This window comes from Oryctolagus cuniculus, chromosome 9 (assembly GCF_051225735.1).
Source record: "Oryctolagus cuniculus isolate XC-2025 breed Fujian yellow rabbit chromosome 9, ASM5122573v1, whole genome shotgun sequence".
Lineage (NCBI taxonomy): Eukaryota > Metazoa > Chordata > Mammalia > Lagomorpha > Leporidae > Oryctolagus > Oryctolagus cuniculus.
In genome coordinates, this window is record NC_142875.1 from 107,265,444 (window position 1) to 107,278,390 (window position 12,947).

The following is a 12,947-nucleotide window of genomic DNA, read 5'->3' on the forward strand; positions in this document are numbered from 1 at the left end:
GGTGACTTGATCAGCATAGCCCTGACTGTTAATGAACAACTTAATACATTATCCCTCTTAGTATTTTTTTTTGTCTGTTCTACTTAATATGACTGGTTTAATTCTGTAATTAATACACAGTTATTCTTAAGTGTTAAAAATTAACTGAAATGTGATCCCTGTTAAACATAAGAGTGGGAATAAGAGAGGGAAGAGATGTATAATTTGGGACATGCTCAAGCTGACTTGCCCCAAATGGTAGAGTTAGAAACATACCAGGGGATTCCATTCAATCCCATCAAGGTGGCATGTACCAATGCCATCTCACCAGTCCAAGTGATCAATTTCAGTTCACAATTGATCATAATGAAAGGACTAAGAGTCAAAGGGAGCACATAAACAAGTCTAGTACCTGCTAACACTAACCGATAGAATAAATAAAGGGGAGAGTGATCCAACATGGGAAGGGAGATACTCAGCAGACTCATAGAATGGCAGATATCCTAAATAGCACTCTGGCCTCAGAATCAGCCCTAAAGGCATTTGGATCTGGCTGAAAAGCCCATGAGAGTATTTCAGGCATGGAAAGCCAAGACACTCTGGCAAAAAGATCTCTGTGAGTGAGATCCCAGTGGAAAGAACAGGTCTTCAAAGAAGGAGGTACCTTTCTCTGAAGGGAGGAGAGAACCTCCACTTTGACTATGACCTTGTCTAAACAAGATAAGAGTCGGAGAACTCAGAGGGCTTCCTTAGCCTTGGAAACTCATGACTGGAGCATAGGGAGATTACTGATGCCATAGACAGGAGTGTCAATTTGTAAAGTCAACAACAGGAGTCACTGTGCACTTACTCCTCATGTAGGATCTCTGTCCTTAATGTGCTGTACATTGAGATTTAATGCTATAACGAGTACTCAAACAATATATTTCACTTTGTGTTTCTATGGGGGTGCAAACTGTTGAAATCTTTACTTAATGCATACTAAACTGATCTTCTGTAAAAAAAAAAAAAAGAAATTATCAATTCCCAACTTGACTCTCACTGGGATTAAACATGACAATAGGTCTGATCTGATTTCATCATCATTTAAAAAAATCATCTATTATTTTTCACTTTATGTTTCTGTGTGGGAGCAAACTGTTGAAATCCTTACTTAATGTATACTAAGCTGATCTTCTGTATATTAAGATAATCGAAAATGAATCTTGATGTGAATGGAAGGGGAGAGGGAGTGGGAAAGGGGAGGGTTTTGGGTGGGAGGGACGGTATGGGGGGGAAGCCATTGTAATCCATTGGAAATTTATATTCATTAAATAAAAGTTAAAAAAAATGGTAACACTAAAAGGAAAGGTAAGAAACCTCACTGAAAATGAAAGATGCCCTGACATTGCTTGAGGTCATGGAGATGACACACTGGAGCTTCTGGTGTTCTGTCTTGGGACAGGTCATTCAGATGCTCCCTTCTGGCCTCAGAACTGGCTTCTTCCCTGCTTCTCTGTGAGTGCTGTTCTGCCTCTGGTAAGGATGCTTTCATTGGCTTTGTCTATTTGTGTGTCTCTCTTTTCTCTCTGCCTCTTGAATAAATAAAAATAAAGTTTAAAAAAGAGAGGGTAGACAATCAGGGTGCACTTTCTTAGAAAACCCAGAGTTGCGTTGCAAAGTTGGAGATATTAAATTCCATTGAAATTTTGAATGTGAGTGAAGCTATATGTTTTTTTTTTGCATTTGTTTTGGAGGTGAGAGATGAAAAAGAAACACACAAACATTACTTTTAATGCCCTACCTTGTAGAATAGCAATTAAAAGTAGGTTGCAATACTAAATAGTCCCTTGCAGAGAAGTGAAAAAAGGGATGAGAGTGGAGGGACCTACTTTCCTAATGGGCAATACCTGTGCTTCATGAACTCTGAAAACCTATGAATCAAGTGAGACATTTTAATCATTACTGCAAATGTAATAGATATTTATTGTGCGTAAAGTTCAGGCCGGTGAAAGACCTCAAACCTGGTGATATTTTAAGATATTAGAGCTTCCTGTGTGGTTGTATCTTGGGTGATCTTATTCATTCTTGCATTCTGAGCTCACCTTTTTAATTTCCCACATGAGACAGGCTGATGTTAACCTATGCATTTATTGCTTAATCTTTGAAGTCAGTCTTGGATTTTATATCAAGTATTATCCAGAATTCTTAAGTGCCGGCTTCTTTCCAGGAAATACGCATTCCACAAGATCCTTCTGCCTTCCTCTGAAAATCAGGTAGTTATAATTTTCAAGACATTAATTTATTTATTCAAAGCATTATATGTTAAAAAGTTTTCAGTAAAATTGTGTCAATATAGGTTAGATGATGAAAAGTTAGATTTAGAAGTAAGGAAGCATGGATTCAGAGAGAGAGAGAGAGAGAAAGAGATTATCAGTAGAGAAGTAGATGATAAAATGTGGACTTGAATATATTGCACTTATGACAAACCATAGACATGTTTATGAGAAAAAATTGAAAATGAAATCTTAATGTCTTTATGAAGATACTTGAAGAACATAAACAAACCACAAATTCAGGAAACCCACTAGTTGATTTGCACTTTAAGGATTATATCCAGTTGCCATGGACTATTTGGACACTAAATCATTCTCAAATCTTCCTCTGAAACATTTTCAGATTTCTTTGTGGGCTACAATGAACATTTACTTTAATACAAAAATCCAAGAAGAAATAGAACATTGTCTATAGAATTTTAAGAAAAACAAATTGTTGTGAAAGAGTTCTATACTCAGACCTTAGTTATTTATATTCAAAAGCAACAGGAAGACCTTGGATTTATAAGGGACAAAGAAATATACCGATTATTCTAAATACAATTAAAACAATCCCTCCATAGAGACTGGGTTGAATATTCAGAATATATAATTTGAACCTGGGGAAATTGTAACAATATTCTCTAACTTGAAGGAAGTTTGTTCTTCGATAAGAACAATCTCTTTTTATATCATCTATTTCAGGGGAGGCTTCCCTATTATAATAAAGCTTTTGAGTGACCTTAAATTCATTTCTGCTTTTCAGAAATGAGAGGGGGAAGAGTGACATCCTCTGAATTGCAAATTCAGTCTCCATGCCAGCGGCAGAGAACACGTGCAGTGTCTGAAACCAAAGGGAACACCAGTTTTGAACACCGAGGTTCGTGCCTCTCTCATTTTTATTTAATTATTTCACTCCAAATTTAAATTTTAAGAAATTTATTTATCTCTTTTATTTGAAACAGAGATGATAGAGATAGATAGATGGGTAGAAAGAGCTATTCTGTGTGGTGGTTCATTCCCCAAATGCTCATAATAGCTAGGACTGGGCCAGGCTGAAGCCAGGAGCCTGGAACTCAATCCAGGTCTCCCACGTGGGTGGCAGGGGTCCAAGTACTTGGGCCATCTTCTGCTGTCTTCCCAGGTGTGTTATCAAGGAGCTGGATTGGAAGTGGAGCAACCAGGACTCAACCTGTATTCTCATACGAGGTGCCAGCGTTGCAAGCCACAGCTTAAGCTGCTCAGTGACATTGGCCCCTGTTTCAAAGTTTTTCACCTTTAAGTCTCATGTGAAGAAGCTAGGATATGTGAAGTTAAGTGTTTTCCGCAGGATGTGTGAAGTGAAAACCTCTCATGTTCTCAGGTACATTTGGATGGGAACAAACATTAGGTTTTTTTTTTTTTTTTTTTTTGACAGGCAGAGTGGACAGTGAGAGAGAGAGACAGAGAGAAAGGTCTTCCTTTTGCCGTTGGTTCACCCTCCAATGGCCGCCGCGGCCAGCGCGCTGCGGCCGGCGCACCGCGCTGATCCGATGGCAGGAGCCAGGAGCCAGGTGCTTTTCCTGGTCTCCCATGGGGTGCAGGGCCCAAGCACCTGGGCCATCCTCCACTGCACTCCCTGGCCACAGCAGAGGGCTGGCCTGGAAGAGGGGCAACCGGGACAGAATCCGGCGCCCTGACCGGGACTAGAACCCGGTGTGCCGGCGCCGCTAGGCGGAGGATTAGCCTAGTGAGCCGCGGTGCCGGCCAAACATTAGGTTTTCACAGGTCCCACTTGGTACCTGGTACTTGTTCTGTGATAGAGTTGATGATAAAAGTAATACTGAAAGAATTTATCTTTAAAGCTGGCTTTTCTATTGTTGTTAAGTGAGTGGCATTTGCAAGTTGGAAAGCATAGGCAAAGGAAATGTGAAAAATTAGCTTAATCAATAAATCTGCAAAGGAGAGAGCTTCTGCTACTTCCTCTCAGACCTCTCATGAAGTAGAAGCTCGACTTCTATTTCACCTATTTTTGAATTCTACATCTAAGAGAGTCTGGTAATCAGATTGACAAAGAAATACATTTTTGTAAAATGCAGCCCAATAATCCCAGCAGAAAAGGGGATAAATATCTTATGACAGGGATCTGGCTGGAACAGGAGGGGATATTCATATTCACAAGATCAAATTTGGTAGATCAGTAACAAAATTGTTGTTTGCTTATTTATTTTCTTGTTTTGTCTTTAATAGATTTTAGGTCACAGAGACATGGGATGGCTTTTAAAATAAATAGATTTAGATGAAAAATGGGGACTAAAAATGTACTGGATAATGGTTTTTCAGTGTAAACAGAGTGGGATAAATAGCAGAATATACAATATATATTTGCCTGTATTAAAAATTCTTAAAATTTCTATAATAAACTTTTAAAAAGAAGAGCATTCAAGTGGTAAAAGGAAATCAGGTGTATCTGCCAAGGAACTGGTACACTGAATATGTTAAAGCTTCATCAAAGCAAATATGTAATTTTCAAACCCCCAATAAGAAAAATGACAGAAAATTCACAGAACACATAAAATCAGTTAATGTGGTAGCTAAAGAAAAGAGTTCAAATTCAATTGCTGAAGAAAATACAAACTAACACCAAAATGTCAATAGAGTTTGCCATAAAATTTCAAACTCCAAACTTTACCAGATAATGGCAAAAGTTTTATTATGATATTTGGAGTTTTAATTTTTCCTTTCTCATTTGTTAAATTTCAAGAATTATTTCATATAAATATTCTAAGTGGAAACATATTTCATGGTGAAATTTACATTAAGATCATTAATTCCAGAGCAGTTTCACTTAATGAATTTGTAAATGTGCAAAATCACACAGTTGTCATGAAAGGTCTCTATATCTCTTTGGAATTTGATTATGAAATAATTGAAAAAACTGTGAATTAACATACAGACGCTCATGCTGAACAACTTCTCTCTTTTCTGATAGGTACTTGTGCCCCATTATCGCCATGGAAATTAACTGCAGTGGTTCTGTGTCTCATCTGCCTGGGGCTCCTTTTGTCTGTTGGAATCCTAGCCACGCAGTGTAAGTCTCTATGGTAGAAAATGGCTTTTCACTGTTAAGAGAAAGAAATCTCTTGAAGGTTTGTTTGTTACCATTTTCATTTCTTGAGCACAGTTGCATTCTAGTCATGGTCTCAGTTCTAGAGATCATTTTAAGAATCACGCCAAATTACTGTGTCCTATCTTGAACTTTCTTGCTTTAATCCTTAGGATTAGTCATTCTTTCTCATCTACCTGGAATATCTTTCTTTTCTTTTTGAACCCTTTCTTATTTCTTCTTTTGAAAATGTTAGATTATTATTTTCAATTTATTTTATGGATAGAGAGAGAGAGAGAGGGAGATGAAGTTGTTCATCCACTTTTTAACTCTCCAAATGGCTGCAGAAGTTGGGCCTGGCCCATCGTCAGCAGCTTTCCTAGGTGTATTAGCAGGGAGCTGGATAGAAAGCAGAGCTGTTGGGATTTGAATCAACTCTCCAGTGTGGGACGTGGGTGTCTTAATGGTGACTTAAACCTCTAAGCTCCTATGTAGCCTCAGAACTTTTATTATTTTTAAATTTGAGGGTCAGAGGGACAGAAATGTGTGTGTGTGTGTGTGAGAGAGAGAGAGAGAGAGAGAGCAAGCGAGCACAGGTGCAAGAGTGACATCTAGCACTCCAATGTGCTGGTTCACAAATGGCCACAATAGTCAAGTCTGGGCCAGGCTGAAGTCAAGAGCCAGGACTTCCATCGGGGTTTCCCACATGGTACTAGGGGACTGAGTACTTGGGCCACCATCCACTGCCTTTTCCTATGTATTAGCAGGGAGCTGGAGTCAGGAGCCAGAGCTGAATCAAACCAGCCACTATTATATGCAATGCTGGCATCTTAACTGCTAATCCGAATGTCTACTCCAATGTGGAATATGTTTTATTTTACTGCTTTCTGGCCTTTGTCACACAATTAACCTTACATCAGAATTACTTCAGAGAAATCTCCTTCAGAGTTTTCCTTAACAGAATCAATTGCTTAATAATTGATGTTGTTACCTAATATGTTAATTTTCCTGTCAGATTTGTATTATTCTTAGGTTTGTTTGCATATTTTCTCCAATTGCATTGTAATGTTAAGAGATTATTGATAATGTATCGTTATTATTGATGTGCTCATTACAAAGACTGTGTTTTGTGTAGTATCAAATCCTAACCTTCATTGTACAGTTTGTCTCCTGTATATTTTATACTAGCTGGTTCTTTTAGAACATGTCATAGGCAGTTTCAAAAGAGAGCACATAATACATATTCCAGATTTTTAAAATTAAGCGTGAATTCAATCCATTTCCATTAGTTCAAATGTGATGAGACAAACTGATATTTTGATTTGCTTGTTAGATGTCAAGAGAAATTCAAGAAATCTCACTTTCAGCCAGGAAACAAATCAGAAAGGATTGATTTCAGGAAATTCTGGGTTTCAACAGCCATCAACAAAAGGTAAAGGTGATTAAGAACAAGATCATAGGTTTCATAAGTCATAAAATAACTATTTGTATGTGCATTATTTTAGAGGTAAGAGAATTAGTGAATATACAAATGAATGAATTAGTAAATATTACACATCCGTATGGCATTGTGTTAGATATTCAGAAAAAAGTTCTCAAAAATTCATGTAAATTTGGAATTATAGGTAGTGTTGTTATGATAGCAACAATTGTGCTATTGGAATTATTTTGTCACAACTTATATCTTAGCATTTTGAAATGAGTAATCAGAATATATCTTATCCCTTAATTTATATTGTTTTTTCTCATAATTTTAACACCAATAATTTAAACTATAAATGCTGATGCAAGACATTTATGGATCTTCTAACTTCTTTTCCTTAGTTTGGAAATGTCAGCCCTGTGGTGATGGCTGGCAGCAGCACGGGAAGCACTGCTACTCTTTCTCTAGAGAGCAGATTCCGTGGAGCAGTTGTGAACTTCACTGTTCTCCTTTACGTTCAAGTTTTCTTAAGATAAGCACGGAAGGAGAGATGGTAAGGACAAGTATGTATGGCCACATTTTAGTACACTTCTCCAGGAAGCATCTCTGGATTCTATGGCTTCCCTCTTCTGAGATAACCGTGCCCACGCAGGGTACTGTATATACCCATCAGGCTGTGCTGCTCTGTTTCGTAAGACCTGCCCCAGGTCCTGGTGTAAGGCCCCAGTCTGGCAGGGCTCTGCACGGCCGAGCCACAGCTGAACTCTTGCCTGTGTCTCCAGTCTCCTTCCTTACCAATGACGGTGCATCACGTCCAGTCTCCCGCCCACTTCCACGTGTTCCCTTTACATCTTCCTCAAAGGGTAATTCAGTGTGCTCCAGACAGTCTGACTCCCCCTCCAACTTCTGTGAAACCCTCTCTCATACATCCCATTTGTCATAGAACCAGTCCACCCTGCAAAGAGTCTTTGGACCTCGTGACTCTTGTAGGAGCCCTTGCTGAGCCCTGGCTGAGCCCTGGCATTTCATCCTGCACTGGTCTCCTCTGTGACATTTGCTCCCCTAATTGCTTTGCTCTTGGATTCTCAGGTAGCAAGTCTGTTTTCAGTTCAGTACTCAATGCCCAGCACAATGCCTGGAATATCACAATGCTTTCATAATGGTTGTTTGTTGTATAAATATATAATTGGTTACTAGTTGTTGGCAAAGAAATCTCAAGAGCATTTTTAGTATGGTGATATAATTCCAGACAAAATGAAAATTCTCAGTAACTCTTATTACGGAACAATCCCTTAATCTCTGTACGCGTAGCCAGCAAAAGATGTCAGATTTCACTTTTTCTGTTCTTATTTTGTCCAGGAGTTTGTAAAAAGAATGTCAAAGAAGCAGTGTTTTTTGTATGAGGACAAGTTCGGGTTCAGTTTATACTACAATAGCAGCCAAATGAAATGGGTGTGGCTAGATGGTTCAGCTTTTATTCTGGACAAGTAAGTATCCTCCTACTGTCTTAGAGCACCAATTGCAGGATGAGCACGTTACTTAGCTCATTTCATATGATCAGATGTCAAATTCCATGTCTGGTCGTTTCATGATAAGGTAAAAGAGAAATCATTGGATGAGGAGGAAACGTAACAAAGTACAATTATGTCAGCAGCATGCTAAGAAGTTTACTGATGAAATCTAAATAAACGTCCTGTCAAATCTTAAGGGTTTTTAATTATTATTTTTTAGTTTTTGAATAAAGTAAGCTTAGGGGCTGGCGCTGCGGTGTAGTGGGTAAAAACTGCTGCCTGCAGTGCTGGCATCCTATATGGGTGCCGGTTTGGAATCCCCGCTGCTCCATTTCTGATCCAGCTCTCTGCTATGTCCTGGGAAAGCAGTAGAAGATGGCCCAAGTCCCTGAGCCCCTGCACCCACCTAGGGGACCTGGAAGAAGCTCCATGTTCCTGGCTTCAGATTGGCACAGCTCAGGCTGTTGCAGCCAGCTGTGGAGTGAACCAGCGAATGGAAGACACATCTTCCTCTCTCTCTCTTTTTCTCTCTCTCCCCGTCTGCCTCTCTGTAACTTTCTTTCAAATTAACAAATCAGTCTTAAAAAAAAAAGCTTAGATTGTTTTATAAGATTAGAAACCTAGTTTATATCAGAGACAAGTAATACATAAAAATCATCAAAATATCAATTGTTAGGTGACCCACAAAGCAAGGAAGAGTCTTTGAAGATATGAGGCTGTATCTAATGAGACTGAAAACTCAAACAAATAGTTTTTCGATATTTACTCAATATCCAGCTTATGCTTCTAACTAAATGGAAAATTATTTTCTTCTTTTTACCAGAATCATTTGTAAAATTTCTCTGTTTAAATTTTGGCATGGAAAAAGTAGAAGTATATGTATCAAATAGCAAAATTCAGATGGTTACTAATAATTTTTAGCAGCTGAAAGGAATACAGAGATCAAACTTTTGGCAGCTTTTCTCTTAGAAAAATCAGTCATTTCCCCATCAGAATATAATCCAGGAGTGGGCATTTGGCCTAGCCTGGCGTCGTATCCCAGTGCCTGGGTTTGTTTCCCAACACTTGTTCCTAACTCTAGTTTCCTTTCAGTGCCGACCCTGGGAGGCAGTAGCAATGGCTCAGGTGATGGGTTCCTGTGAAATCTGAGTTGAGTTCTCCAATCCTTGCTTTGACCTGGCTCAGCTCTAACTGTTGCTGGTATTCAGGGAATGTTCAGTGGAGAGGAGATCTGTCTGTCTGCCTCTCAAATAATGAATGAATGAATATGTAAATAAATAAAAATTCAAAAACCTAAATACTAAGTTCCTCCTACTATACTATCCATATAATTTGAAAGTTTCCTGCTTTGCCTGACCACATCTAGAGAGTAAAGAGGACTAATGACAACTTTACTATTCTGCTTCCCATAACTGAATGAAATAATTGCTCTCTTACCAATATCCAGGAGCTTCTTTCTCTTTATTACATCCTCTCCTAATTGTTTAAAGTTTTAATTAGACTCTGGAGTTTTGGAAAGTTGTGCTTGAGAGTTTCTGTTAGCTTTGTCAATGGCTTAGAATCGGGATAGCGTTTCAGGACTCCCTTCTCTGCCATCTCCTTCCTTAAATTTGAATGGGACAAATATTCTCTATTATTTATTTATTAATTAATGTGCTGAGAGGCATGTTTTTTAAGTTTCAAGACATGCATTTTAACTTTGCTTTAATGATATTGATCTATGTAGTAAATTTTAATCTGTAATTTAAATTCTTTTCTCTTCTAGGCTTCAGTTAAAGAGACCTAACACACCCAATAATCAATGCAAGTATATTAAAAATGGCCAGCTAATTGATGGGAGCTGTCAAGAGAACAGTCATTGTATATGTAAGAAGACAGCATATGGAGATTAAATTTTAAAATTTTTAAGAAAAAGAAAAATATTGAAACATTTCCAAGATAAATTTCTATCTTAGTCAAGAAAGTCATCTATTTATGTAAAAACACGTCTCTTTAAAGTGTTAAATACCATACAATATTATTTTTAATGAGAATGACATCTTTTTATTTTAGGGATATTAACCAAAAAGATTCTAACATATTGATAGTGAAAGACTTGACATGCAGAACCGCAAGGATGGAGAGAAGGAATCAGCACTGTGGGATGGGTGTTGTGGTACAACTGGCTAAGTTGCCACTTGTGATGTCTGCATCCCATAGCAGAGTGTCTGGTTCCAGGACTGGCTGCTCTAATTCTGCTTCAGTTTCTTGCTGATGCACTTGGGAGGCAGCAGATGATGGCTCAAGTGCTTGGGTCCCTGCCACCTACGTGGGAGACCTGGATGGAGTTCTGTGATCCTAACTCCCTGGCTCCGCCCTGATTGTAGCAGGTACTTTGGGAGTGAACCAGCAGATAGAAGATCTGTGTCTGTCTCTGTTGTTCTGACTCTCAAGTACCTTGAAAATAAAAATAAACAGACAAACAAACAAAAAAACAGAAAAAAATGAAAGAATTGGGTCAATCTCTGATGATTGAAAGGTTAAGTGCTCCAAAAGTTCACTCAAATAAGTTAAGTCACTTTGTCTATATTCTGTGGTCTGGAATACAAGTTTTTGACACTCCTGGATTCTTTCTCTCCTATGTCATGGACTCTTGTGACTTACCAGAAGATTAGAATGAATGTGACCTTCAAAGAATGATCTTTTCCACAACTTTGGAGATTAGTGGCTTGAAGATGTCAAGAACCAAGATAATGTAAAACATTTCTTGGCATAAAAGAATCATGGGAGGTGAGAATGGATAGCTTTTTAGACAATATTTTGTAAATAAATCTTGAATTTTGGAATCATGTGTTTTGCTTCTTAGTAGGACATTTAAGAAGTCAATGACAACCACAAAAATACCAAAATTTTAAAAGAAACTGAAACAAATTAATTTGACTCCATGTCAAATTAGTGACAGACACTACTTCCAAGAAAAAAATAATTATCTCAGGTGACTAAAGCTCAGTGAAGTTTTCTGCATGTTTTGTTTGTTTTTGAAATTTAAATCCAATGAGCTCTATAGAAAAAAACCACTAGCAAGCAGTCTGAAGATGTGCATGGTAGTCTTTTCAGTTGAAGTATTGATAATGTTATTTTGAAATTAATACATGCATGGTGTAGAGAGAATCAAATAAAAATTATGTTAATGGAGCAAGACAATAAGATTTTCAGTGTAAGAAAAGAGAGATCTAATTATAAAAATGAAAGTATTGGGTAAAAGGCCTACCATTTCTTTAAACTTTGAATTGAGGCATAAGCAATTGCCTTTGCTGCTGACTCCAGCTTCCTGCAAATGTGCATCCTGGAAGGCATCTGGTGATGATTCGAATACTTGGATCCTTTCCGCCTACCTGGAAGATCTGGACTGGATTTCTGGCTCCTGGCTTGAGCTCGGTCCAGCCCTGGCTGTTGTGGGCATTTGGGGAGTGTTACAATGGATGGGAGATCGTTGTCTGTTTGTATCACTGTTTCTCAGCCTTTCAAATAAATGAAATAAATGTATAAAGCATTTCAAAAATAAAATTTGAACTGAAGTATAAAATTAAGACTTTAAAAATTCATATGCATTTCATATCTTGAAACCCCAAAGACATAGAAATAATTGCAAACAAGTAGCAGCAGCCATCCAACTACCTAGATTATCATGTCCAAATGTCAACATTCACTAACAGCAAGCAGGATCCTTCGGAGAAAAAAATTAATTTCAAACAGGGTAGGAAGAATTACTCTGCCTGCCCCATGATACACACATGCACAAACACAGACTAATGCATGGCCACCCCACCAGGTTAGCTTCTTGAGCCAGAATCCAAAAGAAACTACAAAACATGGAATTTAGAAGCAGATATTGGTGAAGCCCCTGAAAGACAAAGATATTCCCACTGACAATTTAAAATTTTGAAATGATTAAAATGATAAGCTGAAATAGTGTAAAAATTCCTACAAAAGAAAATAAATAAAATATTTTATTATTTTTAAAGATTATTTATTTGAAAGTCAGAGTTAGAGAGAGAGAGGGAAAGACACACAGACACAGATTTTCCAACTGTTGGTTCACTCCCTATGTGGCTGTATTGGCTTGGGCTGAGCCATGCCAAAGCCAGGAGCCAGAAGCTTCATCCAGGTCTTCCATGTTGGTGAAGTTTGCTAGATATACCTAAGGGTTTATTCGTTATTTATTATATTCATTCTGTATTTATTTATGTGTGAAAACTACTGTAAAATTAAAACAAAATATTAACAAAGAATGAAAGTGAAATAGAGTACAGAGGTGAGGTAGAACTGAGGGAGTTTCCTGCAAAGGACGTTCTTTTAATGAAGCTTCTAAAAGATGTGCACTGAGAAAAGAAATGAAAATAGAAGATTGTGTGGTACAAAAGGAAAATAGTAGTACAATGAGGAAAAATAGTAGTATAATGAGCTCATTTTTATTACCGTTAGATTATTCACATTAAAATTGTTAGTTTTGGGGTAGGCGTGTAGCCAGGTGGATTGCTCTCTCCTGTATCCCTTATTGAAGTTCCTGGGATGGAAACCCAGCTCTAGCTCCTGGCTCCAGCTTCCTGCCATTGCAGACTTGGGAGGCAATGGTGATTGCTAAAGCAAGTGGGCTCCTGGGATGCATGTGGGAA

At 38.0% G+C, this 12,947-nt stretch overlaps 1 protein-coding gene across 2 annotated transcripts; it reads left to right on the forward strand.

Annotated features, from left to right (window-relative positions):
- Nucleotides 1-2,061: 2,061 nt before the first annotated feature.
- On the forward strand, nt 2,062-11,858 carry LOC138843625 (C-type lectin domain family 1 member A-like). 2 transcript variants are annotated; one of them, XM_089303842.1, is made up of 7 exons: nt 2,062-2,234; nt 3,040-3,153; nt 5,245-5,343; nt 6,692-6,790; nt 7,183-7,334; nt 8,141-8,268; nt 10,058-11,858. In XM_089303842.1, the coding sequence occupies exons 2-7, from the start codon at nt 3,042-3,044 to the stop codon at nt 10,182-10,184; spliced, it is 717 nt and encodes a 238-aa protein (XP_089159968.1). In that variant the 5' UTR covers nt 2,062-2,234; nt 3,040-3,041; the 3' UTR covers nt 10,185-11,858. The 2 variants fall into 2 exon arrangements, with proteins under 2 accessions (XP_089159968.1, XP_089159969.1); XM_089303843.1 differs by lacking the exons at nt 2,062-2,234; nt 3,040-3,153 and adding an exon at nt 3,503-3,636.
- Nucleotides 11,859-12,947: the final 1,089 nt, after the last annotated feature.

Bases quoted from the DNA above. Each gene is read 5' to 3' on its own strand.
- LOC138843625 (XM_089303842.1), top strand. From the start codon at position 3,042: ATGAGAGGGGGAAGAGTGACATCCTCTGAATTGCAAATTCAGTCTCCA. The intron at 3,154-5,244 runs GTTCGTGCCTCT...CTTTTCTGATAG, and splicing joins CACCAGTTTTGAACACCGAG to GTACTTGTGCCCCATTATCG. The intron at 7,335-8,140 runs GTAAGGACAAGT...TATTTTGTCCAG, and splicing joins TAAGCACGGAAGGAGAGATG to GAGTTTGTAAAAAGAATGTC.